Source organism: Aegilops tauschii, chromosome 3, assembly GCF_002575655.3.
Source record: "Aegilops tauschii subsp. strangulata cultivar AL8/78 chromosome 3, Aet v6.0, whole genome shotgun sequence".
In the NCBI taxonomy this organism is placed as follows: domain Eukaryota; kingdom Viridiplantae; phylum Streptophyta; class Magnoliopsida; order Poales; family Poaceae; genus Aegilops; species Aegilops tauschii.
The window spans coordinates 247,220,915-247,248,876 of record NC_053037.3 but is presented as its reverse complement, the minus strand read 5'-3'; the positions used below and the strand labels follow the sequence as shown (position 1 = coordinate 247,248,876).

The following is a 27,962-nucleotide window of genomic DNA, read 5'->3' as shown; positions in this document are numbered from 1 at the left end:
TTTCAAAAAATAAAGTTCTTTTATAAAAAAAAGCTGTGACTACATGCTTGCATAGCATCTGACCGGCATCCAGTTGATAGAAACAGGTCAAGATCTTTACAGCATTCTTGCGTAGCATCGACAGGCCATTTGGATAAAACAGTTGATAGAAACAGGTCATGATCTTTACAACCCACCTGTCACCGCAATAACCAGAGTCTAACATCTATTGAGATCAAGTGGTCACTCGGTGCCATGGTGTTATACGGGCAACGTTCTAAGCAACTGAAGAGCACGATTCCAGTGTGGGCTTTCCACATGGACAATTCGCTTCAAAAGAGGCACTGCTCCAGCAGCAATTATTGGCGGGTGATTCTCTGGATCCAAGCTTAGGTTATACAAGACAGCTAGACTAGCTTCCAGTACATCTCCTTCACCCTCTTCAATCATCTTTACCAGCGGAAATATGCCTCCAGCTGTGGCAACTGCTGTTGTGTATTCCATCACACCTCCAGATATTATCCTGTTCAGCTCTATTACAGCTTTTCTTTTCATTTCAGAAGAAAATGAAGTCATCATCTGCTCAACTAGCCTGGGAATAGTATGGTATATGGTTATCTCCATGCCTATATCACCAACACTCCGATCAACCAAGCCCCTTGATTCTAGCTTAATGAGGCATGCTGTGACCCAATCCTTTGACTGTAGGGGAACACTGGACTGGAGCATTCTTCTTAACAGAGCAACAATTCTCACACTATTTATGCTGCGAGCAAAAATATCGAAGTTCAATAACTTAGTGAGTAACCTCACAGTTGCACCGACGGCCTGGCTGACTTCAACCATAATAGTAGGAGGCTCATCAAGATTCTCGGGATTGCATGTTGTCCCTGTTATATAGCACACAAAAATACAAAATTACTTCACAAAAGCTGTGTATATGTGATGGCATTATTAATAGACTGCAAGCACACACACTAAAAGGGAAGCATTGTTTGACAAATAATACCAGTCAACAAAAAACTTTTAAGCAAAACATTCAATAGAGAAATTGGTTCAATAGCATCAATCTTGGTAAAATCTTATTTATGTCTGATGTATTGACCACACAAAATATCACTAGAAGCTATCTTTCGCATCTAAACAACAATTAGGTTACATCACCACCACCTCGTAGACCAGGACCCCACTGCAACCAACTGCTTAGCGCTTTGCTTCGCCCCCAATCACCCTGCGCCGCTCCCGGCCGAGAGGTGCATCCTGGACGCTAGGCGAGTTCCTCACCGCCGCCACCAGATACCTGAACTCGATCCTTCCCACGCCTGGGAAGCGGCATCGCCGGCAGCCTCTTTAACTTCTCCCTCGCCGGGGCCGCTCGGCTTCGTCAGCGTCCTACAGGGCTGCCGCACAGCAGGCTGCGAAGCGCCGAGCACTAGTTCAGGTGCTACGCACCCTTGGGATCCTCGGGCTCGACCAGAAGATATCCGCCGCAGAGATGAAAGCATACGAAGACGTCTTCACAGCTCCGATCCCGATGGCCGTGCTCTCCGCCATCACAGCACTAGTCGACCGTGAGCTGCCCGCTGATCCGGAGGCGTCGACCCCTACCACGGCGCCCTTGGCGGCTGCGGTCGCGGTCTAGCGCAGCACTCTTCCCTCATAGTCGGCCCCGCACGACCTAAAAAATGTGATTTGGAACGTGCGCGGCCTTAACGCGCGCGCAACGCACCGCCATCCGCTCGCTGATCGTCTCCATTGTATGTTTGCAAGAGACTAAGATGGCCTTGATCTGCTCGTCGGTTGTCCTTGAGGCGCTCGGCTCCGAGTTTGATGAGTACGTGTACTTGCCGGCGGATGACACCCGCAGCGGTATCATGCTAGCATGGAAGAGCCGGGTGGTGACCATTGCAAACCCCGAGTTCACCATGCACACGCCATCGGCCTAGGTCGCTCCCCCCTCGAGTCAGCACCCGCCTTGGTGGCTGTCCATCGTGTATGGGCCTCAGTCGGATGACGAGAAGATTGAGTTCCTACGCGAAATCCGCGACCTGCGCGCCTCTTGCCCGGGGTCATGGATGCTTTGCGGCGACTTCAACCTAATCTACTGTGACGAGGACAAGAATAACAGCAACCTGGAAATGCGCATGATGGGGTGATTTAGACGCTTGCTCAACGACCTGGCGCTCAAAGAGGTCTACCTCAACGGGCGACGTTACACATGGTCCAGCGAGCGCTCCCCCCCCCCCAACTTTGGTCCATCTCGACAGGGTCCTGTGCACGACAGACTGGGAGGAACGCCACAGCAACTGTCACCTGCGATGCCTCGCCTCGGTGGTCTCCGATCATAGCTCGTTGCTCCTGGATTGCTCCCCGCAGCCGCCGAGCCACCGACGATTCCACTTCGAGGACTTCTGGGTGCGCCTAGATGGGTTCCAGGACGTCGTCGCGGATGCCTGGCTTTCCGTGGACGACACTGACCCGTTCCGGCGGCTCATGCGGCGCCTCCAAGCCACGGCTCGCAAGCTGACCAGCTGGAGCGCGCGCACGATTGGCAACGTCCAGCACAAGCTAGCCCTTTCCCGTGAGCGGCTGCTTCGGTTTGACAAGGCCCAGGAAGACAGGACACTTTCAGCTCACGAGGAGTGGCTACGCAAGCAAATCAAGGGCTCCTACCTTGGGCTAGCGTCACTTGAGCGCACCATCGCCCGGCAGCGGGCGCGCATCGCAACCCTCAAGGACGGAGACGCAAACACGTCCTTCATCCACCGGCAATGCTCCTATCGCCGCCAGAAGAATCGGGTGCATAGCCTCAACGTCGATGACCGCACGCTCACCGACCACGCCGACATGGCCTCTGCCGCCTTTGCCCACTTCGACGAGCTGCTGGGCACCGCGGTCGACCGCGACCGCACGCTCGATCTCTAGCAGCTGATCACCCCCTCACCGGACCTCCTTGAGCTGGATGCGCCCTTCGACGACGAGGAGATATGGAACGCCGTCAAGCGTCTGCCGACGCGCAAGGCACCGAGGCCCGACGGCTTCACCGCCAAGTTCCTGCGCGCCCGCTGGCCCACGGTCAAGGCCGACTTCGCCGCCGTCTTCCAGCAGCTCTATGACATGTGTGGGCGCGGGTTCTCGCGCCTGAACCAAGCCCTGCTCTCCCTGCTCCCCAAGCGCGCCGACGTGAGCTGCCTGCGGGACTATCGGCCGATCAACCTTATTCACCTGGTTGCCAAAATCTTCGCCAAGGTACTGTCGCTCCGCCTCGCGCCCAGACTAGACGCCCTCGTCAGCAACAACCAGAACGCCTTCATCCCTGGACGTAGCCTCCACGACAACTTCGTCCTGGTGCACCAGTCTGCTCGCCTGTTGCCCCAGCTGGGAGCGTCGCGCGCTTGCTAAAGCTCGATCTTGCGCGGGCATTCGACTCGCTATCCTGGCCCTTCCTCTTCGAGGTGTTGAAGCAATATGGCTTCGGGGACAGATTCCTTGAGTGGTTGGCGATCCTCCAGTTCCTCTGCTAGCACCAAGGTGTTGCTCAACGGGAGCCCCGGCCCCCCAATTTGGCATCGCCAGGGCCTGCGTCAAGGAGACCCCATGTCGCCACAACTGTTCGTCCTGGCTGTAGACACCCTTGGTCACCTGTTCAAGCGCGCCACCGAGCTCGGGATCATACGCCAGTTGCTCCCCTCCAGATCGATCCCCCCCATCTCGCTTTACGTGGATGACGTGACTCTATTCTGTCACCCACAACCGGACGACATTGAGGTTGTGAAGGCAATCCTGCAGCTTTTTGGTCGGGCATCCGGACTCCACGTCAACTTCGCCAAGAGCACCGCCACGCTCATCGGCTGCGAGGATGACACCGTGATGCCCGTCATCGAGAGCCTGGGCTGCCCAATCGTCGACCTCCCCATCACATACCTCGGCATCCCGCTCACCATTAGACGCCCCACCACCGCGCAGCTGCTCCCCCTTCTCGACAAAGTGGCGGCCAGATTGCCCATCTGGAAGGCTTGGCTCATGAACCGAGCAGGCCGGCTAGAGCTGGTAAAATTGGTGCTCAGCGCGATCCCGCTACACCAGCTGCTTGTACTGGCGCCGCCAAAGAGGATCCTCCGCATGCTCAAGCGCATCCAACGTGGGTTCCTATGGGCCGGGCGCGCCGAGGCCAAAGGAGGCCACTGCCATGTTAACTGGCGCCGAGTCGCGCGCCCCAAGAGCCTTGGCGGGCTGGGAGTGCACGACCTAGAGCGCACCGGCATGGCGCTCAGGACCCGTTGGCTCTGGTTTAGCAAAACCGATGAGCGTCGTGCGTGGGCTGGTCTCGGCCTCCAGTTCTCTGCAGAGGAGCAGGCCTTCTTCTTCGCCAGCACCTACACGTCCATTGGGAATGGCCATAACACCAAGTTTTGGGAGGATCGGTGGATCAATGGGCGCTCCGTTTGCGAGATTGCCCCCTTGCTGCATGCTTGCATCCCAAAACGGCAAAGGAAGAGCAGGACGGTCGTTGAGGGCCTGCACGCCCACCTCTGGGCGCGCGACATCCACGGCGTCCTGGGAGTTCACGAAATCGATCAGTACTTGTTGCTTTGGTGACTCCTCGAGGGTACTGCCCTCTCCGCCGAGCCTGACAAGCTGATCTGGAAGTGGAACGAGGCCGGCACCTACACTGCTAGATCGGCCTACCTCGCATCCTTCCACGGATCAATCGCCTGCAACCACTGGAAGCTCACTTGGAAGAGTTGGGCGCCGCCGAAAGTGAAAATTTTCACTGGCTTGTCAGCCTTGACCGCTGCTGGACGGCGGACCGCCTCGCTCGACATGGGCTTCAACACCACACGGCGTATCCCTTGTGCGACCAGGCCCCGGAGACGATGCAGCACCTCCTACTAGCCTGCCCCTTCTCGCGGCAGGTTTGGCACAAGATCCTTTCCTGGATGCACATGACCTGCAGAACGCCGGCAGACGACAGCTCCCTGCTCGACTGGTGGCTCAACGCCAGGCAGGACACCCCCCAGCTGATGCGCAAGGGGCTTGCATCCGCGACGCTTCTGACATCCTGGATGATTTGGAAACACAGAAACGACTGCATCTTCGACCGCGCGCAACCGTCCGTTCACACCTTAGTGAGTAGGATCCAAGCCAAGGCCAGGCTCTGAGCTACTGCTGGTGCCGCTGGGCTTAGAGTTGTGCTGCCAACCACATGGGATGTGCACTAGCACCTACTTGATGTCTGAAACCGCCTCCTAGGAGGATTGTATGTACAAACTCTCTCTCTCTTTCCTATGGAATGAAACGCAAGGGTCCCCTGCGTTTTCTCGAAAAAAGTGCACGATGATTATGTACTGTAGTATGTACCGAGTGGCCTAATTCATTTGCTCCTGTAAAACTCACGAACTTATCACGAAGCTATCTTTCTTCCACTTTTGACTTCAGAGTGGAAGTAACCAAATTCAAAACTCAATCTATTTGGTGGCTGGTTACAAAATAAGTCAAGAAGTTAAGTCTGCATTTGCATCTGTAATGTTTATGCATAAATGAATCAAACTAATTACCATGAATAACCCCCATTTCTAGAACAGCTTCAATTACTGACTCAGATCGGGCAGCAGTCATTGCAGTGCCATGTTGCTCACAAGCTGCTAAATGCTCCAGGAGAGTAGCACATTTTTCTTGCAGGCTTGGAGATGATTCCTTGAGAACTTTGATTAAGCGTGAGATGACATCAAAGTCAAAGATTGAATCGCTACAACTGTTACAATCATCAGTAACCGATGTTAATAGCATTAATCAAGGTAATAAAACACATCAGCAGGTCCACCACAGATGATAAAATCAATTCTCTGTACGCACTTTCTGGAGAAATAATTACAGACGATTTAGTGTATTACATTAGCTTCAGCAGAGAACATGGCTACAGAATCTGTCATTAAACTAGTATCAACTTCATGGATTCAATCTACAAATGTAATTATTCTACAGTATGCAAGTATGAAAAGTATAAAATGATATAACTCTTGCTCCTAGTTCTTGTAAACAGCTTGCTATGACATGGATTCAAGCTTTTCCAAGGACTCTTCACCAGCAAAAGTACAACTCCCATCAAAATAATATACTTTTACTCCTGTCCCAGTTAAATGTGATACAGTACCAAGAATTATTATCTTTCTGTCGATAAACCCAAATCACTACTGTGTATTGAATAGGAGTGCTGAAATGATATTGAGCGATGAAGTAATGTGTACGGGGTAATAATAAAGGCATTAATTAGTAGAAAAGCTTAGGCAGTCCATTTCATTTGTGATTTCAGAGACCCCAGTGCTTAACCTCAATTGTTAGGAGTACCATTGACAGATTTAATATGATGATCCTATAGAGAAACTTCATGTGCATGAAGCTAAAACATCACTTGCTTACAGATAGAGAGGGCAAAAGGTGGCAATTTGTTTTTGTGAACTTCACTGAAGTAAATGATATTCAGGAATCTAACAAGGCTTGAACGAACCTATCCAACTCGTCTTGTTTCAATAAATTTTGGGACATTCCATTGAGCTCACCATCTACATTACCTTGACTGCACTTCTCATCGTCCACTATATCCTCAGACCCAGTACTAGCATAGTAATTAGGCTGATAAATTTGAAATATTGTAATTCAGGTTCGTTGAAACACAATAAAGTACAATTGACATATTAAGAAGCCTAAGTAACCGCAGTAATCATGCTGACCTCCATATCAAGTATTCGAGAAAGTACATGGATTGTCTGAATCATAACTGCCAAGTTAGTACGTGATAATGGCAATATTACACTGGAATTTTAAAAGTTAAACTGATAATATTAAAGGTTGTGAGTTGTGACCTTCTCCAATTGTTCTACTGGGGTATCTGAATCCTTCAGTACATTTACAAGCAGCTCTCGACCATCTTCTACTCTGATCTTCTCACAAACTTTGGAACTATGTAAAAAAAGGAGAAATAAAGAACATTGATTGTCATCAAAGGAAAACATATGTAATGCAAAATCATAAACCTATCAGAATTTTGTAGAAATAATAACTGATCATGTTGCACCCATATCAACCCTATATGCTATCTGGTAACCCATACAGAAAAACTATATCTTCTATATAACTCTTCACTGTTGTAGTATATATGTTAGAATAATCAAGGCGCGTATGGATCTACAGTGAGGCAAGGCTTTCTTTTATAATAAATACACCCTACCCGATTTTGGTTGACGGTTGTGTTCTAATCCAATTATTCGCTTGTTTTTCTTGTCACTGTGGCGAGACCAGCTGAGAGAGAGAACTATTTTCCATTTCCAGACAGACCCCGAGCGAGGATATGGAACAATTTTTTATGACCAAGTCGCATGAGGCATGACACCGATATTTGTTAACGAGGTTCACCGAACTCGGCTACGTCCCTGTTGATACCGCTACAATAGTGCACACTGGCTGTCCGGACTCCCACACAAGCCGCCCCCCCCCCCCCCCCCCCCCGGCATTTGTTTCTGTTATTACGTTGGCATAAGTTACATCATGTGTCTTCCCCTATAGTATTATATAGGAGTCCCAGGGTAGAATTGCCGTACGCGATCAAGACTCCATGCCCTATCTACACACTGTAAACTACCATATATAAGATATTCGACTTAATTAGAACAAATGCCACCTCTGCGAATATTCTTCACCACCTTGAATTTGTCCATGCGTCAAACCTCCATGTACGTTATGGATTACTTGTGTTGGCCGTAGGATTCAGAATCGGACTGACCTACACAACAGTATGAACCAAAGGAAGAGGGCTCAATTTGGATTACTTATATTGGCCGGAGGATTCACGAGTGAATACAGCGTCACGGGAGGCTGCATCGGGATCTCGGCGTACGTCCGGATGTCGGCGCGATAGAACCAATTTGGCTGCCACTTCTTGACGGTGTCTGGCTGCGCTAACTTGAGTACTTGTCCTTGTGCTTCAGCTGGATGCCAGCTCCACCTCTGATGGACAGGTCGTTGCGGCTCTTGTGCACCTTCACCGTAAAGAGCTTCATCCAAAGGCCGAAATGGGGCAGAGACCCCAAGAAACACTCGCATAGCATGATGAAGCACGCGATGTGCAGAATGCTGTTGGGGTTGAGGTTGTGCACCTGGTTGTCTTAGAGCATCTCCAACAGCAGCACTAAAATAGGGCGGTTTCTGCATCACCTCAGCCAAAAAAGGAGCTCCAACAGCAGCCCTAAACACATATTTTTGTGGTCCCACTTTAGGGCTGCCCAAAAAACCAGCTCAAGGTGATGCAAATTTCGATCACGCAGCCGGCTGCCCAAACACAAAAACGGCTGCGACCCACATGCCGCACGCAGCTGAAACCTCCCAACCGCCCCCTCCCCGCGCGCGTCATCTTCTCTACCACGAGCCGCCACCGCCAAATCCCACTGCCGCACCATCGAATCCACCGCCGTCATGCCTCGCCGCCGTAGATCCAGCACCCCCCCTCCTTTCTCCGGCCGCCGGCACTGCCGTATCCACCACCGCCGCCGCCGCCAAATCCGCGGCCTGCCACCGCCAAATCCGCAGCTTGCCGCCACGAAATCCCGCTGCCCCGCCACCGAATTAGACGCCGTCGACCCTCGGCACCGCAGATCCAGCTCCTACCCCCCCCCCCCCCCCCCCCCCCCGCGCGCCTCTCTCGACCGTCAGCGCCACCATCAGGATACCGCCACGCCGCCCGAAGATCGAAAGATCGCGGAGAGATCTGTTTCTTGGGTTACCAACTCTCGGCCTAGCGGCGGAGAGGAGAGGGATGGTGGTACGTAGAAACCTTAGCTCTAGGATGACCTATAAAGTATCTGATGCCCCGGTTGAATGGAGTTTTTTGAGAGCCATCCTTCTTAGGTTGGGCTTCTCCTTGGCATGGGTGGAGATGGTTATGCAGTGTGTGAGTACAGTAAGATACCATGTCAGGTTTAATAATTTTGAGACGGACGAGATTATACCCACTAGGGCGCTTTGGCAGGGGGGGCCCTCTACCTTGTTCCTTCTGTGTACTTCGCAATATTCACAAAATGCGGAAGTCCTTGGCAATATTCTGAAAAGGTACTGTGTAGCTTCGAGCCAGCTAGTGAGTGAAAGCAAATTCTCTATTTATTTCGGTCCTAATACTGAAGTTACAACCAAGGCCGAAGTTTGTCAGATATTGAACATTCTCACCGAGTCATTGTCAGATAAGTATCTAAGTTTACCATTGATGGCGGACCTGGAAAGGTCGGACTGTTTTATGCATCTTATTGATCGGGTCTGTCAAATGGTGAATGGTTGGAAAGAGAAGACCTTGTCCCCAGGTGGCAAGGAGGTGCTTCTGAAAGCGGTTGCTCAAGCAATCCCAACATATGCAATGTCTATCTTTAGGCTCCCAAATACAATCTGCAAGGGAATCACCGACGCGATGGCGCAATATTGGTGGGGTGATGATGAAAACCAAAGAAGAATGCACTGGCTAGCATGGTGGCAAATGTATATTCCAAAGGAGAAAGGAGGAATGGGATTCAGAGATTTATGTAGCTTTAATAAAGCTCTACTAGCGAAGCAAGTTTGGCGACTGATTGAGAATAATGATTCTTTATGTGCTAAAATTCTTAGGACCAAATATTATCCTGATGGCAATATCTTGTCAGCAAAGTTGAAGAAGGGCTCTTCATACGTTTGGCAAAGTATATGCTCGGGTATTGAAACCTTTAACCAAGGTTGTATTTGGAGAACTGGGAATCGTTTAACAGTCAATATTTAGGATGATCCATGGATTCCTACTAGTTTGGGATATTTTTTGGTAAGTTGATGCTCATAGAATTCTATGAATTCCGCTACCTAACGGGGAGATGGAGGATTTTGTCGCTTCGCAGTACACAAAGTCGCATAATTTTTCCGTATGATAAGCCTATTACCTGGAGTGGAATAGTCGGTATGGAAGCAAGTTTGAAGGAAGCAACATCCAGGGTGGCTCAGCTATCAACCCAATCTGGAAGCTACTATGGAAACTGAAAGTCCCAGGCAAAATTAAGGTTCATGTGTGGCGGACGTTACATGGAGTTATTCCGTGTTAATCTATTCTTGCTAACCGGCATATGAAAACTAATACTGCATGCCCTGTGTGTCAGGAACGTACTGAAGACATCGTCATGCTATGTTTGAATGTGGTTGAGCGCACAAAGTTTGGGAGAACCTGGGTTTATTGGAGAAAGTGGAAAAAGCTCTCAACTTTGATATGGCTGGCTCTGCTGTACTAGATGAATTGATTTGTAGTTCGAGTGATGATCCATTATATCTTGCTCAAATCCCTGTACCATGTTTGATAGCGGTGGTTAGCTGGTTTTTATGGTGGGAAAGACGACAGTGTGCAAAAGGAGAGAAGATCACGATGCCTGATCGTTCTGCCTTATCAATACAAGCTCTTGCATTGAACTTTCACCGGGCGGCTACTATAGGTCATCCGGCAAAGGACGTGATGTGGGCTAGACCACCACTGGGTACAGTCAAATTGAATGTTGACGCATCGCTTGAATATGAGAGGAATATAGCTTCCACTGGCGTAATTCTGAGAGATGTTGCTGGAGATTTCATCGCAGCAGAGATCTGCTACTTGGGGCCAAAAATAGATGCATATACAGCAGAAGCTTTAACGATGAAGAAGGGGTTGCAACTTGCAGATTCTTTGGGCATTCATGATGTGCTGGTTCACTCTGATTGTGCACAATTGGTTAAGGAGATTCACCAAGGAGCGGTTAATTCAGTAGCAGCCGGCAACTGGCTATATAAGATTGCCATGTCATCAAGAGCTAGCATATCATTCACTCATATCTTAGGCTAGTGATTTTTTTCACTTTCTCTCTTTCTCTTTCCTCTCATTTACTCATTCTACCTAGGAGCACATGTAGAGGCTAGCTCTTGCATTAGAGCCCACTCTCTCCCTTTTTGCTTGTCTCTCTCCTCCACCTAGGCAAAAATGCCATGTAAGCGGGCTTATAGCCCACTATTGTACTTCCTCTCAAAGATTGTTTTGATACTTGTAATAAGTTTGGGCATGTTGCTATTGAGCATTGCGCGCGCGAGTCGAATCGCGTGCCTCCTGAGCTAGCTAGAAGGGCTAGGGTTGATCCTCCGTGTGTGTGTCGACGGACGAACCTCCCTCTTTTATTCATAGTCTTATGGTGGATGGTGTATCTTTATTTGAGATGAAATAAAAATAGCCATGATGGCATTTCCTCAACAACAAAAAAGTATCTGATGTCCCCGAGAGGGTCCCTAGCTCGCCTAATATACCTAGCCGAGCTAGGGTCACAAGACTCAAGCCGCCTTGTCTGTGGGCTCGCGCCCTTCGGTCCAACCGAACCATGCCACGCGTCGGCGGCCTTCTTCCAGGTCTTCCCAGCCGCAACCCCCGAGCAGACTCCCAGACCTAGGCGGTTGGGTTGGAGCTGTGTGCCAACCGAGGGCTAAGGTCTCGAAAAAGAAAAAAAGAGAAGGACAAAAAACATGCTTGAATAAAGAGAAGACAATAATACCTGCCACTTAGTTTTTCCAATGCATAAGCACTCGCTTCTCTGACAGGTACATCATTATGCATCAGCAACTGAAGTAAAGATTTCACAGCCCCAGCTTCCATGAATGAAGTGCGCATGTGTTCATTTACTGATGCATCACCGATTGCATGAGCAGCCTTTGCAATTGCAGAGACATCTTGGAGACCAATTATTAAAACTAGCCGTGCAACACCATCTATCCAAGGTAAGATGGTGTGGTGATCATTCCTTTGAGATCCAGATTGTTCTTTCCCTTCATAATCAAACTCAATAGCTCCAACGCGTGCAAGAAATTGCTGATTAGAACGCCCTATCATAGCATTAATTTTAGCTTCATCTGGTTCTGCTTTCTTCTCATTTAGAATCAGGCCAAGAAGCAATTCAGTTGCACCATATTTTGAAGGCCGAGAACTCCGTTGAATTTCCGAGCCATCAGGAAAAGAGGGCCATGAATGAGGTTGAGGTCTGAAGGCTTTATAAGCGGATGAGCCAACCAGAGGAATCCGGACTAGACCCTGATCCACTATAAGGGCATGGTAACTATCATCCGTGGATAGTTCCACGAGCGAACTTCTAGCTTCCTTTCTGATAATTTTATAATCATTGTCTTTGGTTTGTAGAAGATGAACCTAAAAACAATTTGAAGATAAATTTAAAGGAATGCTAACAAGTATATTTAAGCAAATGATATTGGTAGACTGTAACCCAAATAGATAACCACTAAGATTTTAACATAGATTGCAAATACAAATGAAATAACGAAAGTTGTCAATGTAGCTAATGGAAAATTTAATATCCAGCAAGAAAAGATACACATTTGAGAACTTCATATGCACCAACAGGAAGTTCAGGCACTGGATGAAGACGAAATAACAGAGTTTAGAGAACGTACATCTGCCATAAGAATCTCACACAAAATAAGTGCCCAAAATCAAAATAATGAATATTACTTGTACTTGATAAATTACCACTTGAAGGATTACCCAACCACATGTTTGGCTGGATACCCCCTTGAATTCCTTAGAATGGTGGACGATGTAAAAATTATTTGAAGCTAATGAAGCCTGGTTTATGCTAAAAAATTGTAGCAACGACAATTCAGCACGGTGCTAGTGCAAAGTAAATATGTAATTTCATATTACTTTGAAGAGGACAGATGTATATTGGGTAGGCTCAAACAAGTTGGGGTAGGCTCTTGGGTGAAATTACATATTTACTTTGCATGCCCTAGAGCAGAAGCGACCGATGGCGACACCACTGCTCTGGTGGAAGTGATCTTCAGGTACAGAAACGTGGCAACCAAAGCTGACATGAGCGTGACGGACAAGGACACCATGGTAAAGAGGCCAGAGCACGCGTCGGAATGGTCGGTGGAGGTAGGAACCAAGGCGAGCCTGTGTGGAGGCCGGTAGGACATTGTCGCAGCGCAGGCGGCTCTGGAGCAAGGCAAGCACCAGGAGGCGGCGGAGATATCAGAGAGCCGTCAGCTGGCACAGGAGCAGATGGAGGCGGCAGGGGACGGCAACCCCGTGATCGTGTTGCTGGGGCCAAGCTGCACGACATGCAGAGGCGCTGAACCGGCACAGCTACTTACGGCCAGAGCGGGCATACATGCTCGCCGGCATGAGCGCGCACATGCAGCAACGCACCACCTCTAGGCAGATGTATATGCCAGAGGACGAGCAGACGTCGGTGTCGGCAGGAGACGACGTTGTCGTAAGCGACGGAAGCCATGCATGCTATGCTGATGCGCTCGTGAAAGGCGCGGGAGGTGTCAGCCGAGCAAGTACACATTGCAGAGCGGGCAGACACCTTGGCCATGCAGGATACTGGTTAGCCTTCTAGGAATCCTTGTATAAAATTCTATGGATTTACATATTAGACGTGCAGTGGTGCCTGGTCAAGTGGCTAGCTCATAAGGATGTAGCACCTGAGGTACTCAGTTTGAACCCCAAAAGACGCCCCTTTTTCCTTCCTAGTTCTCCACCCCACATGCTGACAAGCAGGCACCACGTAGCCAGGGTTAATGATACATACCTAATTAGCACTGTATTTGCACGGTCACACAAGTTTTGGAACCGGTTCACTGTATTTTTCAACTTCATGCACCAAAGTGATCATCACACGCAACTTCATGTACCACCAATGTATTTGATTCTGAAATAAATTGCATTTGTTTGCATACAGAGTTATAAACTAATGCGCAGAGTTATAAACTTATGCGCAGAGCATCCATGGTAAGAGTGACTTAAAGTTCTGGCACAGATTAATGTGATGCAAGCATGTGTAGACATTAATTGATTATTTAACAAGAACAAAATTGAGCCACAACTTACCAGTTTTGGAATTACACCAGCTTCGACCAGAGCTCCATGATAAGAATGACTTAAAGTTAAATATGATGTGATACTAGCAGCAACTTCTTTCACTTTTATGTCTTCATCATCTAGGAACCTAACTATTGGTATTAGCATATCACTCCCCAAAAGCTTGTATCTCAATTTTTCATCAACAGAGAAGTTCCAAATGGTACACAAACACTGCTCCTTTATCTGCAAGAGAAATAAAGAATGTATGTCTGGAGAAGTCATTAGGTAGTTCAAGATTCTTCCATAATGAAGTTTATCTGCCTGTGTCATGTGGGGCATCCCCTATAGGCGTAGGGAAAGCCAGACAAGCCAGGCTAGGGCTGGCAACCGATCCAATCAAGGATTCGGACCTACTTAATTAAAGAAAGTAGGAGTCAGTTATAGGGGGTCCTAGTTTTTTTTAACCTGAATAGGGAGTCCTAGTTGTGTACGTATAGGAATCAGCAGTCAGCATTAGGAAAGTACAAGTCAAAGTTTTGCATTTGGAGTCTGTAATGCAACCTCTACATAAGGAGGCAGCCATGTGACACCTAGGCATCAAGAACAGTATAAGAGCATCTCCAACAGCTTAGCCTAAAAATGAGCCGAATACCTAAGACCTGAAAAACTAGGCCTTTTGCCTCAAAAAAGGGCTCCAACAGACCTTTATGGATTTACTATCCAATTGGTAAATATAGGCTTCCATTAGTCCAAAGCCTAAAACCAAAATCACGGCCACAGCAAAGCAACCACCGTGTGGTGAAGTTTCACCGCCACCGCGCCGACCGATTCCGGCCGCCGGCTACCCTGAGCCCCACCGCCAACGCGCCGCCCAGTTCCGCCACATGACCGCCCCGAGCTCGGAAGGCACCGCCCGGCCCCTCTGATTCCAGTCGTCCCCTAGCCCCGTCGTCGCCCAAGATGAGCCCCAAAGCCTTACCGCCGCTCACCGAGCTCAATTAGGAGCCGGACGACGACGCACGCGCAACGGCAGCGACCCCCGCTGAGTCGGGCCGAGTTGTTGGCGCTCGGACACCGCCGCGACGCCAGACTAGGCAGCACCCCCAGCTCCCACCGTACCTCCTCCCCCCCCCCCCCCCCCCAGCTGCCTTTCCACGGGCTCTAGCGAGCATCCCGGCCCCGGCGACCTTCACCAGATGAAATCGAGCTCGGCTCCGCATCGGCTGTCGGATACGCCTCCTGGCCTCCCCACCGTCGGATCTTCACTTTTATTTGCTTTTGAAAATTGAAGTGTCCCATTTTACGTTTGTCGTAGAAGTAGACAATTCTTTGCCTAGCTAAAACCTTCTCTCTACACGCCTAAAACTATTTTTGGGTATCCAAATTTTAGGCTAGCTGTATAAGGGGTTTACTGTTTATTTCTCTTGTACCATATATCAAGCCCTTCGGGCTCATCGCAATACGAGTTGCCTTTCTTCTAACATGCTATCAGGCTACATTTCCCTCCAGCCGCCAGCGCAACTCCTCCTCTGCGTTTGTCCGCCACCGCATCTCTCTCTCCCTCCTCATGGTGCCTTCCCCTCTAGCCCAATCTTCTCTTGTTAGAATTAATCCAAGGCACATATCAACCATCCGAAGACCAAGCAATCACACGAGGCACGACACCGAGATTTGTTAACAAAGTTCACCGAACTTGGCTACATCATCTGGGCCTAACTACAGGCGCTCCTCCCCGTGATACCGTCACAATACCGTACCCCGGCCACCCGAGCGCCGACACATGCCGTCGGGTCCCCCTGCATGCCTATGCTATTATGTTGGCATAGGTTACGTCGTGTGTCTACCCCTCGTTATATAAAATGCCTAGGATGCAAGAGTCCTACAAGGACACTACACCATACCCTATCTACACACCGTACGACTCCAGGTCCAACTGTAACCAACCTTGTACATAATATTTCACACAATTCTAACAAACTCCACCTTGGCGAATATTCTCCACCACCTTGGATTTGTCCATGCGTCAAACTTCCATGTAGATTAGACTTGAGTTAGGCCATGAGTATCGCTGCTACTCCCAGACTCCATATGACTCCACCTGCAACTGTAGTCCCTTCTTGTCTTCCCCACAATCACAACTCGAGCAAAATTAAGTTAATATTTACTCTACTTTGTGCTCCCAACTTTCGGAGTATCCGTTCGACGCCATCACAACCGATCACTGTCTACGTGCAAGTAACAACTCACATATTGGACGCCACAAATGAGTTACCCGAACTCAACATCTTAGCTCTTTCTTGACTGTCGGTTTTGAACTTGAAGGAATTTCACCGTTGCCCTATGCCACCCAGAGTCAAATTCGCAGTTGTCTCACCCTTTTCCTGATAGTCTTTGAAATGTCCCACAGCTATAGCACTCCGCCTCCTTCTGTACTTGTCATCCACACTTTGCCATGTGCATTGAACACCGCAGAATATACGGTCATGTACTCTCTCAACTTTTGACAAATTCTGACTTTCCGCCACTTTCTCATATTCTCCATGGTCAACTCATGTCAATCAACCAGCCCCGATAGACCCAGTCACCAACTTGAATCTGGTACTCGCCAACATTGCTTCAGCACCCTCTGCACACTTCATCCGACCACCAGTGCCTTGGTCTGTCGCTGTGTCCCGTGCTTACCACATGCCTTGCCGATATCACCACGTCGAGCCTCTGCTGTCCTGGTCTAAGTCTCCCATGTAGCTAGCCCACACTGTCTCAACCCCCACTGTAGAGAACCACCGATCTTCACCGACCGATGCCGAGTATCACATTTCCATCAGACCACTTGTACCCAGTCCAAACCACATGTCTCTTGCTTTCCCGCTGAAATAGGCTGCGATTCTCCGAATCCCCACACCGTAGCCCCTCCATCAGCACAGAATGAAGTCTTCCGCTAGACTCTAGCTCCACCTTCAACATGACTCCATGTAGCTGCGCCTTGCTATCCCTCGCCCTGTCGACTTCAAGCTCTCATGTGTACACTGCCTTGAATCAACCCTGCGCCATAGTCTTGTCGAAGCCGCACAAGCCCTCAGGCCTGCACCACGTGTTTCCACGCCCCAGAAGTCGGTCACCATCACCACGTGTTTCCACGCCCCAGAAGTCGGTCACCATCAACATCACGCTCCTGTGTCGTTGTCGCTGAAATCACCGTTGTCTTCTGTACCGACCAACATCCATGTTGATCCACCAGACTCTCTAGGTCACTGCCTTATATGTTTGACCCCAGCTGAATTTGTACGACTGCAACCATGCTCCACCTCACGCCGTATCAGCCCAGCAAATCACTATGCATTGCTCAACGCCCATGTAGAACATAGCCCTTCAACGGAACGCTTCCTTAGCTCATCATGTCTAACAATTGTCAAACCACTGACCTGTACCTTCACTACCAATCACCGTCTGTCTGCTCCTATGGAACAACGCACATGTCGGATATAGCTTCTGATCAGTTCATGTCCGCTTACGACTTCCAGACCTTCATGGATGTGTTTTTCATTCCTTCAATTATATAGCTGGACAACTCATGAAAATACTCAAACCATGCCAATGTCTTTGTCTCCGAACAACTCGACCGAACCAAAATGATTTTCCTGGTAGCTTCAGGTACATAGCAAACAAAATCTTAAACATACCAAACCACATACCAATGGATTGGACGTGACCCCTTTGCCTTGAAACTTGTGCCTCCTTTTTCCACAAACTAATCTCGCGTCGCGGCTTGAACTTCCACGCACCTCAGCCGGCTTAGCCTCTCGTACGTGCATGGGCATAGTCCAGGATCCCCTGCCGGCTTGGACAGCCGTACCTAGGCCAACCCGCCAGCTAGCTTGGGCCACGTTGCTGCCTGCCCACCTGGGCCTTCTTGACGTGGTCTTCGCCTAGCTTCGGCCACGCGCATCACGCCGACGCGCCTCTGCTGGCAGCTGCCCAAACGTTGCTGTTGTCTGATTTGATCTAGATCCAATCTGCCCACAAATACCTGCATCGAACCAATCTCACCCCGAGCGCGGCGTTCCTGCCACCGCCTGCTTATTGCTTTTACCGATCCCGTCGACAACTACGATTTCCATGGACAAATCTTTCACCGATCAGCACATAGCTTTGATGATCGATACTTTCACACGCATTCACGCCGTCTCGACGAAGATCCATCCTCTAGATCATCTACAGTTTCCTCACAACCTTTGCAAACTTTCCTCCGATACCACTTGTTAGAATTAATCCAAGGCGCATATCGACCATCCGAGGACCAAGCGATCATATAAGGCACGACACCGAGATTTATTAACGAGGTTCACCGAACTCGGCTACATCCCCGGGGCCTGACTAGGTGCTCCTCCCGGTGACACCGTCACAATACCGTACCCCGACTGCCCGAGCGCTGGCTCCCCCTGTGTGCCTATGCTATTATGTTGGCATACGTTACATTGCGTGTCTACCCCTCATTATATAAAATGCCTAGGATACAAGAGTCCTACTAGGACACTACGCCATACCCTATCTACACACCGTACGACTCCAAGTCCAACTGTAACCTGGCTGATGATGGTGCTCGGTCTACAGCTGTCCTCTTTGTCGGTGTCCTGCCTCAGTTCTCGTCTGAGTTTGTGGGACTCTTTACAGCCATCCAGAAGTGGACTCACCTTCGCTAGCGTTATCGGCCCTCGGGTGACACTATGCACTTGTCAGGCTGATGCCACTGTCGATGAGTTTTATGCTCGGAGTTCTTCTATCTGGTGTCAGCTCGATTCTCCTCATTGCTAGTGCCTCTTGTCCGTGTTGCCAGACTTTTCGTTCGGACTTGGAATTTCACCGTGTTTATGAGTTCTTGACTCGGACCCTGTAAGGAGTTTGAGCCACGATGCCCTAGCATTCTTGCCTGCATCCCTCGTGTCACTCTTGTGGAGGCACTCTCAGAGATCTGCACAGAGGAGATTCGTTTATGTGGTGCTGGTCTGCTGGAGCTTCCCTTAGTGCTTAGTGCTCGCTCACCTGCTATACCACCTACTGCACCGGCTGCTTCCCGCTCTCGTGCTCCGCCTCTTCTACCGGCTCCCACAGGCAATTGAGTTGTCATCCTCGTCACTGCGACTTCTACAACATGGATGGTCACCTTGAGTCGAGGACTCGAGGTTATTTGGACAAACAGGCCCTTAGAATGAATCACTCCGCAAACTTCTGGGTCAGGAAAATTTATGAGCTTATGAATTCTGGAGGGTGCAATGAACTAGCTTGCAGTAACATTTGGAACTGTTCACCGCCCAAAAAATGCAAAATCTTTGCATATTTACTTGTCAAACGTCGGATCAAAGTCAGAGTGGTTCTGAAAAACAAGGACTTATCGAAGATGACACCTGCCCCTTTGGCTGCAGCGACCAAGAAACAGTTTCCCACCCGACTTTGAAATGCAGCAGGACGGAACATATATGGGACATTCTCGGCATCCAAGTGGATGGGGCGGATGAGCCGGCTGACATATTCACTGACAGGCAAAAGCCGACGCTCCTGGGAACTGATTACAATCGCTGCACTGTGGTCTATCTGGTTGGCGAGGAATCTAAGGGTCTTCGACAGCATTACCATCCCTCCAGCGGTAGTTGCGAAACAATGTGCAGGCATGGTAAAATCTGGGCGCACAGGGCGAAGAAAGACGAACTTCTTTCTTTGGATTGAAGATTGGGCAAACTTTTCTAGTTCTATCTCTCCCTTGTTCCCCTCTCCTTCTCTTTTATGATGTATTCTCTCCTCTCTCTGGTGTGTACCCCATTGTGTAAAACTGCTGCTCCGTAAGCGCTCTGCTTACGGGTTTATTTTTGTGAAATTTGAAGGTAGGGGTCGCCCCTCCCGTTTTACTCAAAGAGAGAGAGAGAGTGTGTCACGCCCCGATCTTGAGGGATTTGGGGAGAGAGGAGAAGGGGATCGGGATGAGGAAGAACAGAGGGTTAGGTGAGAGCGAGAGACGAGACGAGGGGAAGTAGCTCATTCACTTTTTCGATGCCGTCTCCGTCCCATCGTTCGGTTACAAGTAGGCCACAGCTAGCTTCACACGCACGCCAACACTTGGCTTAACACACACGCATACACTTGGCCGCTGGGCCCTCTGGTGACCTGGACGTTGCAAGTGGCTGGCTGCACTTGCACTGGTTAGTCCGCTGCAGGCTGATCTGCAGGTGTGACATTTGCCCCCTCTTGAGCAGCTTGATCCTCCTCCTTCCAAAGGGGCGCGTTCGGGTAACGCTGCCGGAGCACGTAGTAGTCTTCCCAGGTCGCAGACGACGGCGGCATGGTGCTCCACTGCACCTGTACTTGGACGACTGGGGCGTCTCCTTTCTTCATCATGCGGCGGTCCAGAATGGCAATCGAAACGCGGTCCGCGGCCGTGAGGTCGGGTATCTTCAGCAGCTCCGCGAAGACCGGAGTGTAATCGGGGACGAACGGCTTGAGTTGCGAGACGTGGAAGACTGGGTGGATGCGGCTGTCCGGCGGCAAGTTCAGACGATACGCCAACGTGCCGATGCGCTCTGTCACCGTGAAGGGTCCGAAGAACTTGTACGCCAGCTTGCGACAAGGGCGGTTGGCGACGGAGGACTGGGCGTACGGTTGAAGCTTGAGGGGGACTTGCTCGCCCACGTCGAAGGCGCACTCGGCGCGGTGGCAATCTGCTTGTTTCTTGAAGCGCGCATGGGCGCGCGCGAGCTAGGCGCGCAGCAACTCTGTGTGCGTTGCCTAGTCGATCTCATCGAGCGGCGCATCCGCGGGTATGTTGGAGTGGACCGCTAGCATGCCGCCGAGGTTGGGCTCCCTGCCATACAGCGCCTTGAACAGGGAGCAGTTGAGGGAGGCGTGGTGCGACGAGTTGTACCAGAACTCTGCTGCAGAGAGCCACCTGCGCCATTGCTTGGGTGTGTCGTGGACAGAGCACCGCAAATACATCTCCAAGCACTGGTTGACGCGCTCCGTCTGGCCGTCCGTCTGGGGGTGATACGCCGTGGAGTACAGGAGCTTGGTGCCCGCGGCGTTGAGGATCTCGCGCCACATTGCGCTGGTGAACACCTTGTCGCGGTCGGAGACGATGGAGTGCGGCACGCCGTGGAGACGGATGACGTTGTCCCAAAAGGATCGAGCGACTTGAGCGGCGTTGAAGGGGTGGCGGAGAGGGACAAAGTGGGTGTACTTGGTGAGCCGGTCGACGATGACCATGATCGCGTCGTAGCCATCGGACTTGGGCAGCCCCTCGACGAAATCCATGGTGAGCTCCTGCCATGGTTCTTGCGGGATTGGAAGCGGCTGTAACTTGCCGGCCGGGTGCATTTGCTCGTGCTTCGCGTGCTGGCAAATGCTGCACTGCCTGACGAAATCTTCGACGGCGCGCTTCAGACCGGTCCAGGCGAAGAGTTTGCGCACCCTGTGGTAGGTGGCGGTGGCGCCGGAGTGGCCGCCGACAGCGCTGTGGTGCAGCGCGGCGATGAGCTTCGTCTGAAGCGCGGTGTTGGCGCCGATCCACAGCCGTCCCCGCTGTCTGATCACGCCTTGCTGAAGGGAGCGGCCCTGGTCGTCGGTGTCACAGAGCGCGAGCTTGGCGAGCAGTTCTTGCGCGTCGGCGTCCGTCTCGTACGAGTTGACCACTTCCTGGAGCCACTGTGGCTGGCACACCGAGAGCGCGTCGAGGGCCAGTAAGTGCCCCACACGAGAGAGCGCAGGCCGCGCCGTTGTCCGTGCCCTTCTTGTAGCGGAACGTGAACTGCAGCCCCACCATCTTGGACATCGCCTTGCGCTGCAGATCTGTGACGAGTTGTTGATCGCCCAAAGAACACAAGCTCTTGTGGTCGGTGACGATTTCGAACGGGGCGCGCTGAAGGTATGGGCGCCACTTGTCGATCGCCATCATCACCGCGAGGAATTCCTTCTCATACGCCGATAGTTTCTGATGCCGCACGCCCAACGCCTTGCTCAAGTATGCGATCGGGTGGCCATCCTGCGTCAGCACGGCGCCGATGCCGGTGTCGCACGCGTCTGTCTCGATGGCGAACGGGCTCTTGAAGTCTGGGAGTGCCAGGACTGGCGTGCTCACCATCGCCTTCTTCAACATCTCGAAGGCAGCTTGCGCTTGGTCGTCCCAGAGGAATCCCTTCTTGGTGAGGAGGCGCGTCAGGGGCTTCGCGATGATGCCGTAATGCGGCACGAACTTGCGGTAGTAGCCCGTGAGGCCGAGGAAGCCGCGGAGCTCGGTGGGCGTCGTGGGCACGGGCCAGGCACTCATGGCGCTGGTCTTGCTGGAGTCGGTGGCGACGCCGTTCTTGGAGATGACATGCCCGAGGTACTCGATCTCCTGCTGCGCGAACGAGCACTTGGAGGCCTTGGCGTAGAGCTGGTGCGCCCGTAGCAGTTCCAGCACCGTGCGCAAGTGTTCCGTGTTCCTGTAAATCGATACTGAAGACCAGAATGTCATCAAGGAATATAATGATGAACTTGCGGACGTGGCGACCGAAGATCGAGTTCATGAGGCACTGGAAGGTTGCCGGCGCGTTGCAGAGGCCGAACGGCATCACTCTGAAGTGGTAGTGGCCGTGGTGTGTTTTGAATGCCGTTTTCTCTTCGTCCTCTTCGCGCATACGTATCTGATGGTAGCCCGCTCTCAGATCAATCTTGGAGAAATATGCAGCTCCGCCCAGCTCATCGAGCAGTTCGTCGACCACCGGCAATGGAAACTTGTTCTTCACTGTAGCCGTGTTCAGGCGTCTGAAATCCACACAGAATCGCCACGAGCCGTCCTTCTTCTTGACCAGCAACACGGGTGCGGCATATGGGCTCAGGCTGTGAGCAATGACACCCGATTGCAGCATCTCCTGAACCTGCTTTTCGATCTCATCTTTCTGTGCTGGCGAGTAGCGGTAGGGCCTGGTGTTGATAGGAGTTGTGCCCGGCTCCAGGTTGATTGCATGGTCGTATTGCCGTTTGGGAGGCAGTACTTTGGGTTCAGCAAACACGTCTGCATATTCAGACAGGAGTTTCTGAATGTTGGGTGGTGGAGGTGCAGGTTCAGGTTTGTCAATTCTCTCCACTGTAACCAGAGCCGCAGTCCAAATGTCATTGCATACTTCCATGCGATGCAACTCGTAAACATCCAGTTCTGCTATGGGAGGAAGATCTGAAGTTCTGACGCCTTGTAATTGCATTTGTTTCCCCTCTGTCTCGAACGCAATGGTTTTCTCCTGCCAGTGACAGTTCATGGGGCTGTGAGCGGCCAGCCAGTCGATGCCCAGCACTCCATCATAAGCGCTGAGCGGCAGCACACGGAGATCAGTGTGGAAAGTGTGGCCGGGCACTTGCCATTCCAATCCTCTCACCAGTTGATTGCACAGCAGTCTCTGGCCGTTGGCGACGCGCACTGAAACTGGTGGCAAGTTCTCTGTCTGAACTTGCAGTCTTGTGAGAAAAGTTTCACCGATGAAACTGTGTGTACTTCCTGAATCCACCAAGAGTAACATGATCTGATCCCCCACTTGTGCTCGTAGGCGAATTGTAGAGGGAGTTTCTTCGCCTGACAGAGCCTGGTGCGATAGCGAGCAGCATTCTGGTTCCTGTGCTGCCGGTGTATCGAGTAACTGAAGTGCGTGAACGGTGTCATCAAACAAAATATCGCCGAAATCACCCACTTCGATCATCAGGATCTGGCCAGTGCGTTGGCACTGGTGCTCCCTCGAATACTTGTCCCCACAGCGAAAACAGAGGCCATTTGCTCTTCTGAATTCACGCAACTGACGCTCCCGTGCGTATTCGTCGCCCCCTTGCTTGGGTACGGCTGCAGCGCGAGCTGGAACAGGGACTGCTGCTGCTGCAGGTGGCGGTGGGCGTCCAACTGGTGTGATGCGCGGACGCTGGAAGCGCTGCTTCTCCAGTTCTTCTTCCTGAATGCGAGCGAACACCGCTGCGCGAGTGATACTGGTTGGTGCTTGCAGTCGAACTCCCAGGCGCAGCTCGTCTTTGAGGCCGATCAGGAACTGAGAGATGAAAAACTTGGAGCTCAGGGTTGGGTCCAGGGCCAGCAAATGGTACATTGCTGTCTCGAATTGCTGGCGATATTCTTGCACACTGCCTGTCTGTCGTAACTGAACAAAGTGGTGCATCTGAACCTCGAATTCCTCTGGACCAAATTCCTCCTGTACCGCAGCTCTGAATGCTTGCCACGAGACGCCTGGGTGTGTCTGTCGGTAGGCCTGGAGCCACATCGCGGCCAGGCCGTCCATGTACAGCGCTGCGGTGGTGACCCAGCTGTGTTGAGGCACGCGGTACAGCTCGAAGTAGGTGGTGCAGCGGTCCAGCCAGATGCGAGGGGCGTCGCCGTCAAACCGCGAAAAATCATGCTTCGGCGGCTTGATGCAGTGGTCGCCGCGGCGGTCGAGCTCCGAGGACGATGGTGATCACGCGGTGAGCAACGGTGGTCCGTGGTTGACGAGTCGGGCGAACGGGAGCTGGGCCGCACCATCCGTGTAGAGAGGCAGCGGCGGAGGACGAGTCGGTGGGGGTGGTGGCGGAGGTGGTGGAGGGTGCGCAGAGGAGTCCCCGGTGGCCGTGACGCCCGATGGAGATGCGCCTCCGGAGACGGTCGCCGCGGGGTCGACGGTCGGTGCAGCCTTGCGGGCCTCGTCCACGTCGGCTTGCGTGAGGTCGATCTGCTTGGAGAGGAGCTTGATCTCGGCGGAGACCTGGTCATTGTAGGCGATCTGCGCCTGGTGGCGCTCGTCTGCGGTCTTCTGATTGGCGTCGAGGCGGCGGATGACGGACTCGAGCAAGCTCTGCAGCTTGTCCGTGGTCTCCAACATGGCGTCGAGCACGCGGCGGGTCTGCGCCGAGGGCTTGGATGGTGGTGCCGTGGTTTCGCTAGATCAGATCGAACCCCGGACAGGATTTTGTGCGAGCTCGCCGGAGCGGCGCGCACCTGACCCGGTGGATGTTACCGATCGATCGAGAGCCAACGGCGGTGGTGGGGAAAAATTTTGGGCTCTGAATACCAGATTGTCACGCCCCGATCTTGAGGGATTTGGGGAGAGAGGAGAAGGGGATCGGGATGAGGAAGAACAGAGGGTTAGGTGAGAGCGAGAGACAAGACGAGGGGAAGTAGCTCATTCACTTTCTCGATGCCGTCTCCGTCCCATCGTTCGGTTACAAGTAGGCCACATCTGGCTTCACACGCACGCCAACAGTTGGCTTAACACACACGCATACACTTGGCCGCTGGGCCCTCTGGTGACCTGTACGTTGCAAGTGGCTAGCTGCACTTGCACTGGTTAGTCCGCTGCAGGCTGATCTGCAGGTGTGACAGAGAGATGTCATGTGGGGCAGTTAATTAAAGGAAGAAGTAGTCACTTATGGGGAGTCCTACTTGTGTATGTATAGGAATCAGCAGGCAGTATTAGGAGAGTATAAGTCGTTTCATATTTGGAATCTGTAAGGCAAACCTCTACATAAGGAAGGAGCCACGTACGTGAAGTCTAGGCATCAAGAATTAATAAAGATCTAGCTCCCTATCTCTACTCAACAGCTACTCCCCGCTGGAAGATCGCCGGCCCTGCAGCCCCACCAGGTCATGGAATAGCCCTGCGCAGAGGGTTCTTCCAGCCTGGCTATCCATAGTCACCATTTACCAAGCAAGTCAGAAATGGCAACAGTTGTATCCTTTTGCAGTCAAAATGGAAGAAAGAAGAAAACCTTCGATTGCTGGTGCTTACGTTGCAGTTACCTCTGGGGTTATCGTGGATTTACGGATACAGCTAAAGATTTCTTCCATTGCTCCACTCTCAATTGCCACATCCCTGTATAACTTCACTGAAGTTATATTATGCAGAAGGCCTGCCGCTGCTTCACAAGCACGAGCAGACTCTGACTTTAGGAGGCTGATGATGAGGCTGATGCAACCTGGGAACTGCATTATCTCATCGATGCACTTCTGTCCACCAAGGGAGTAATGCCAGAGTGTGCAAATAGCATGTTCCCTATCATGAGCGTCATTATCCAAGCCAAGCATTCGGACAAAGAGACCAACATATGCAGATCCTGAATTTGCCATGCTCTCGGGACTACCAACATCCTAACAGAAGCAAGCAAAATGTATCTGACATTTCAAACCGCAACAAAAAGAAAGTGAATGCACAGAATACTCGTGCTACAGATTTAATATTTGTAACATTTTTTACACTACACTAGTGTAAAAACGTTCTTATATTATGGGACGGAGGGAGTAAGACGTAAGACTCGACAAGACCACAACCACAAGGGTCAATTTTAGTTGTTTTCTGTAATTTAAATCACAAGCTAAGTCAAGAATCATGCAGTGGGGTTATCTCACCTATCTGATTGTTGCTCATGCCATCAGAACTCTCCCCATATAAAATACTCCCTCCGTAACAAAATGTAAGACGTTTTTATGCCATATGCAAAACCAAAAAACGTCTTACATTTTGGTACAGAGGTAGTACTTGCGCTCATTCACAAGGAATTGACACAGAACTTACTATATGCAGATATGGAGCATTTTGATTATTTTGATGCCAAGCAATCCTCAGAATTCAAAAAGGCGGATAATTTTTTTATTGGGAAGACAGTAGGGAAGGTCCTACTGTATTAACATAATGTACAAGAGAGAAACAGTGTATCACAAAGAAAAAATATTGCTTGCCATTTCACTGGATTACTAGAGCAAGTTCTTGGTTAAGAACTCTCCTACAGTTTTTCTTCTTTGACTTATAACTCTCCCCTATTTAGATATGCTTTATGTTGAGTGTTACTTCCAATCATATGCACGAATATGTCATAACGTCGTGTCACTATTTGATCCAGGTCAAGTTAGTAAAGACTAAAGATGGTTGCAGCTTCATCTGGCACCCAAGAAAACTAGCAAAAACAACTCAAGCAAGTGAGCAGCCTAGCCATAGCTTCTTGTGAAATACGAAATGGGGACTGAGTAAGGCGTACGAAATTATGAACAAACACCTTAAGGCCATATTGTGAAGAGGACGAGAGCTAACCTGTCCTGCGCTACCATCAGAAGCGGCGCATGTGCCGACCAGGAGAAAGCGACCGCGACCCCCGCCGTCGGCGGCTAAGGAAGGGAAGCGGTGGTGGAGGTGAAGATGAACACCGTGATGGTGTCGGTGGTTGCGCCGGAGGCGGGAGACCGGGCGAGAGGTTCGCAGCGTCGGCGAGGCGGCGGCGAGAGCCGGAAGCATGGCGAGAGTTCCAGAGAGTGGAGAAGTGTGCGTCGCGTCGTGTTGTGGCGATAGGATTGGGAATTGGGGAATGCGCATCTTCGGAGCACGAAATTTTTAAAAACTAAAAATGGTATTTTCGAAGTTTTGACAAAGAATGACTTTTGTTTCTATAAGTAATTACGGGACATTGTCCAGCAACCTATAAAATGTCTACTCCTAAAGCCTCATTTGGTAGAGGAGTTTTAAAGGGGATTTGAGAGGATAATCCTCGCGAGGCTCAGAAACCTCGAAAATCCCCACGGCCCATTTGGTATGCAGGGTTTTGTCCGGGTGAGCCCCCCAATCCCCGTCAAACCCTTCCAAACTACGCGGTTAAGAAAACACGCCTCTGTCCTCAGGGAACGAGACGAAACGAGACAGAGCTCCTGGATGTGTTGCCGCCGACGCGCCGCTGCCCACAGCTTTCCGATGCGTCGAGTACTCACATCTGCGCTGCACCCTCCGTCCCCTCCACGCCACCCCCTACCGTCCCCCATGGATCCTTCCTGTAGACGCCATGGCCACACCTACCCCTCACCGTCACTTGACTTAGTGGTGATCTGTTGTTGCACACCGTCCTCCCCTGCAACGGATCTTCTTCGCTCCGTCCAATCCTCGCGCATTTTTGTCCTTGCCTCTGCGCAGTCCAACCTCTCTGGTGTCAGGACCGAATTTCCGGGACATAAAATCCCAGCAAATGACCCTTTTGTCATCACCAGCCCCAGGATTATTGTTGTTGGTGGCCACTTTCTTGATACAGAATTCCAAGCAGTTACAAGAATTTGAGTACAAGACCA

At 51.0% G+C, this 27,962-nt stretch overlaps 2 protein-coding genes across 4 annotated transcripts; both read right to left on the bottom strand.

Annotated features, from left to right (window-relative positions):
- Positions 1 to 27,237, bottom strand: LOC109754337 (uncharacterized). 3 transcript variants are annotated; one of them, XM_020313243.4, is made up of 9 exons: positions 26,944 to 27,237; positions 25,659 to 26,006; positions 13,898 to 14,113; positions 11,544 to 12,190; positions 6,843 to 6,939; positions 6,711 to 6,746; positions 6,488 to 6,612; positions 5,538 to 5,734; positions 1 to 869 (listed from the first exon to the last, which is right to left on the bottom strand). In XM_020313243.4, exons 1-9 carry the CDS (start codon positions 27,220 to 27,222, stop codon positions 241 to 243), a joined length of 2,574 nt encoding a protein of 857 aa, XP_020168832.1. In that variant the 5' UTR covers positions 27,223 to 27,237; the 3' UTR covers positions 1 to 240. The 3 variants fall into 3 exon arrangements, with proteins under 3 accessions (XP_020168832.1, XP_040259776.1, XP_020168833.1); XM_040403842.3 differs by having other exon boundaries at positions 25,659 to 26,030; positions 26,944 to 27,188; XM_020313244.4 differs by lacking the exon at positions 25,659 to 26,006.
- Positions 23,950 to 25,061, bottom strand: LOC141042362 (uncharacterized). The gene has a single exon (XM_073510366.1). The coding sequence runs from the start codon at positions 24,739 to 24,741 to the stop codon at positions 24,340 to 24,342; it is 402 nt and encodes a 133-aa protein (XP_073366467.1). The 5' UTR covers positions 24,742 to 25,061; the 3' UTR covers positions 23,950 to 24,339.
- Positions 27,238 to 27,962: the final 725 nt, after the last annotated feature.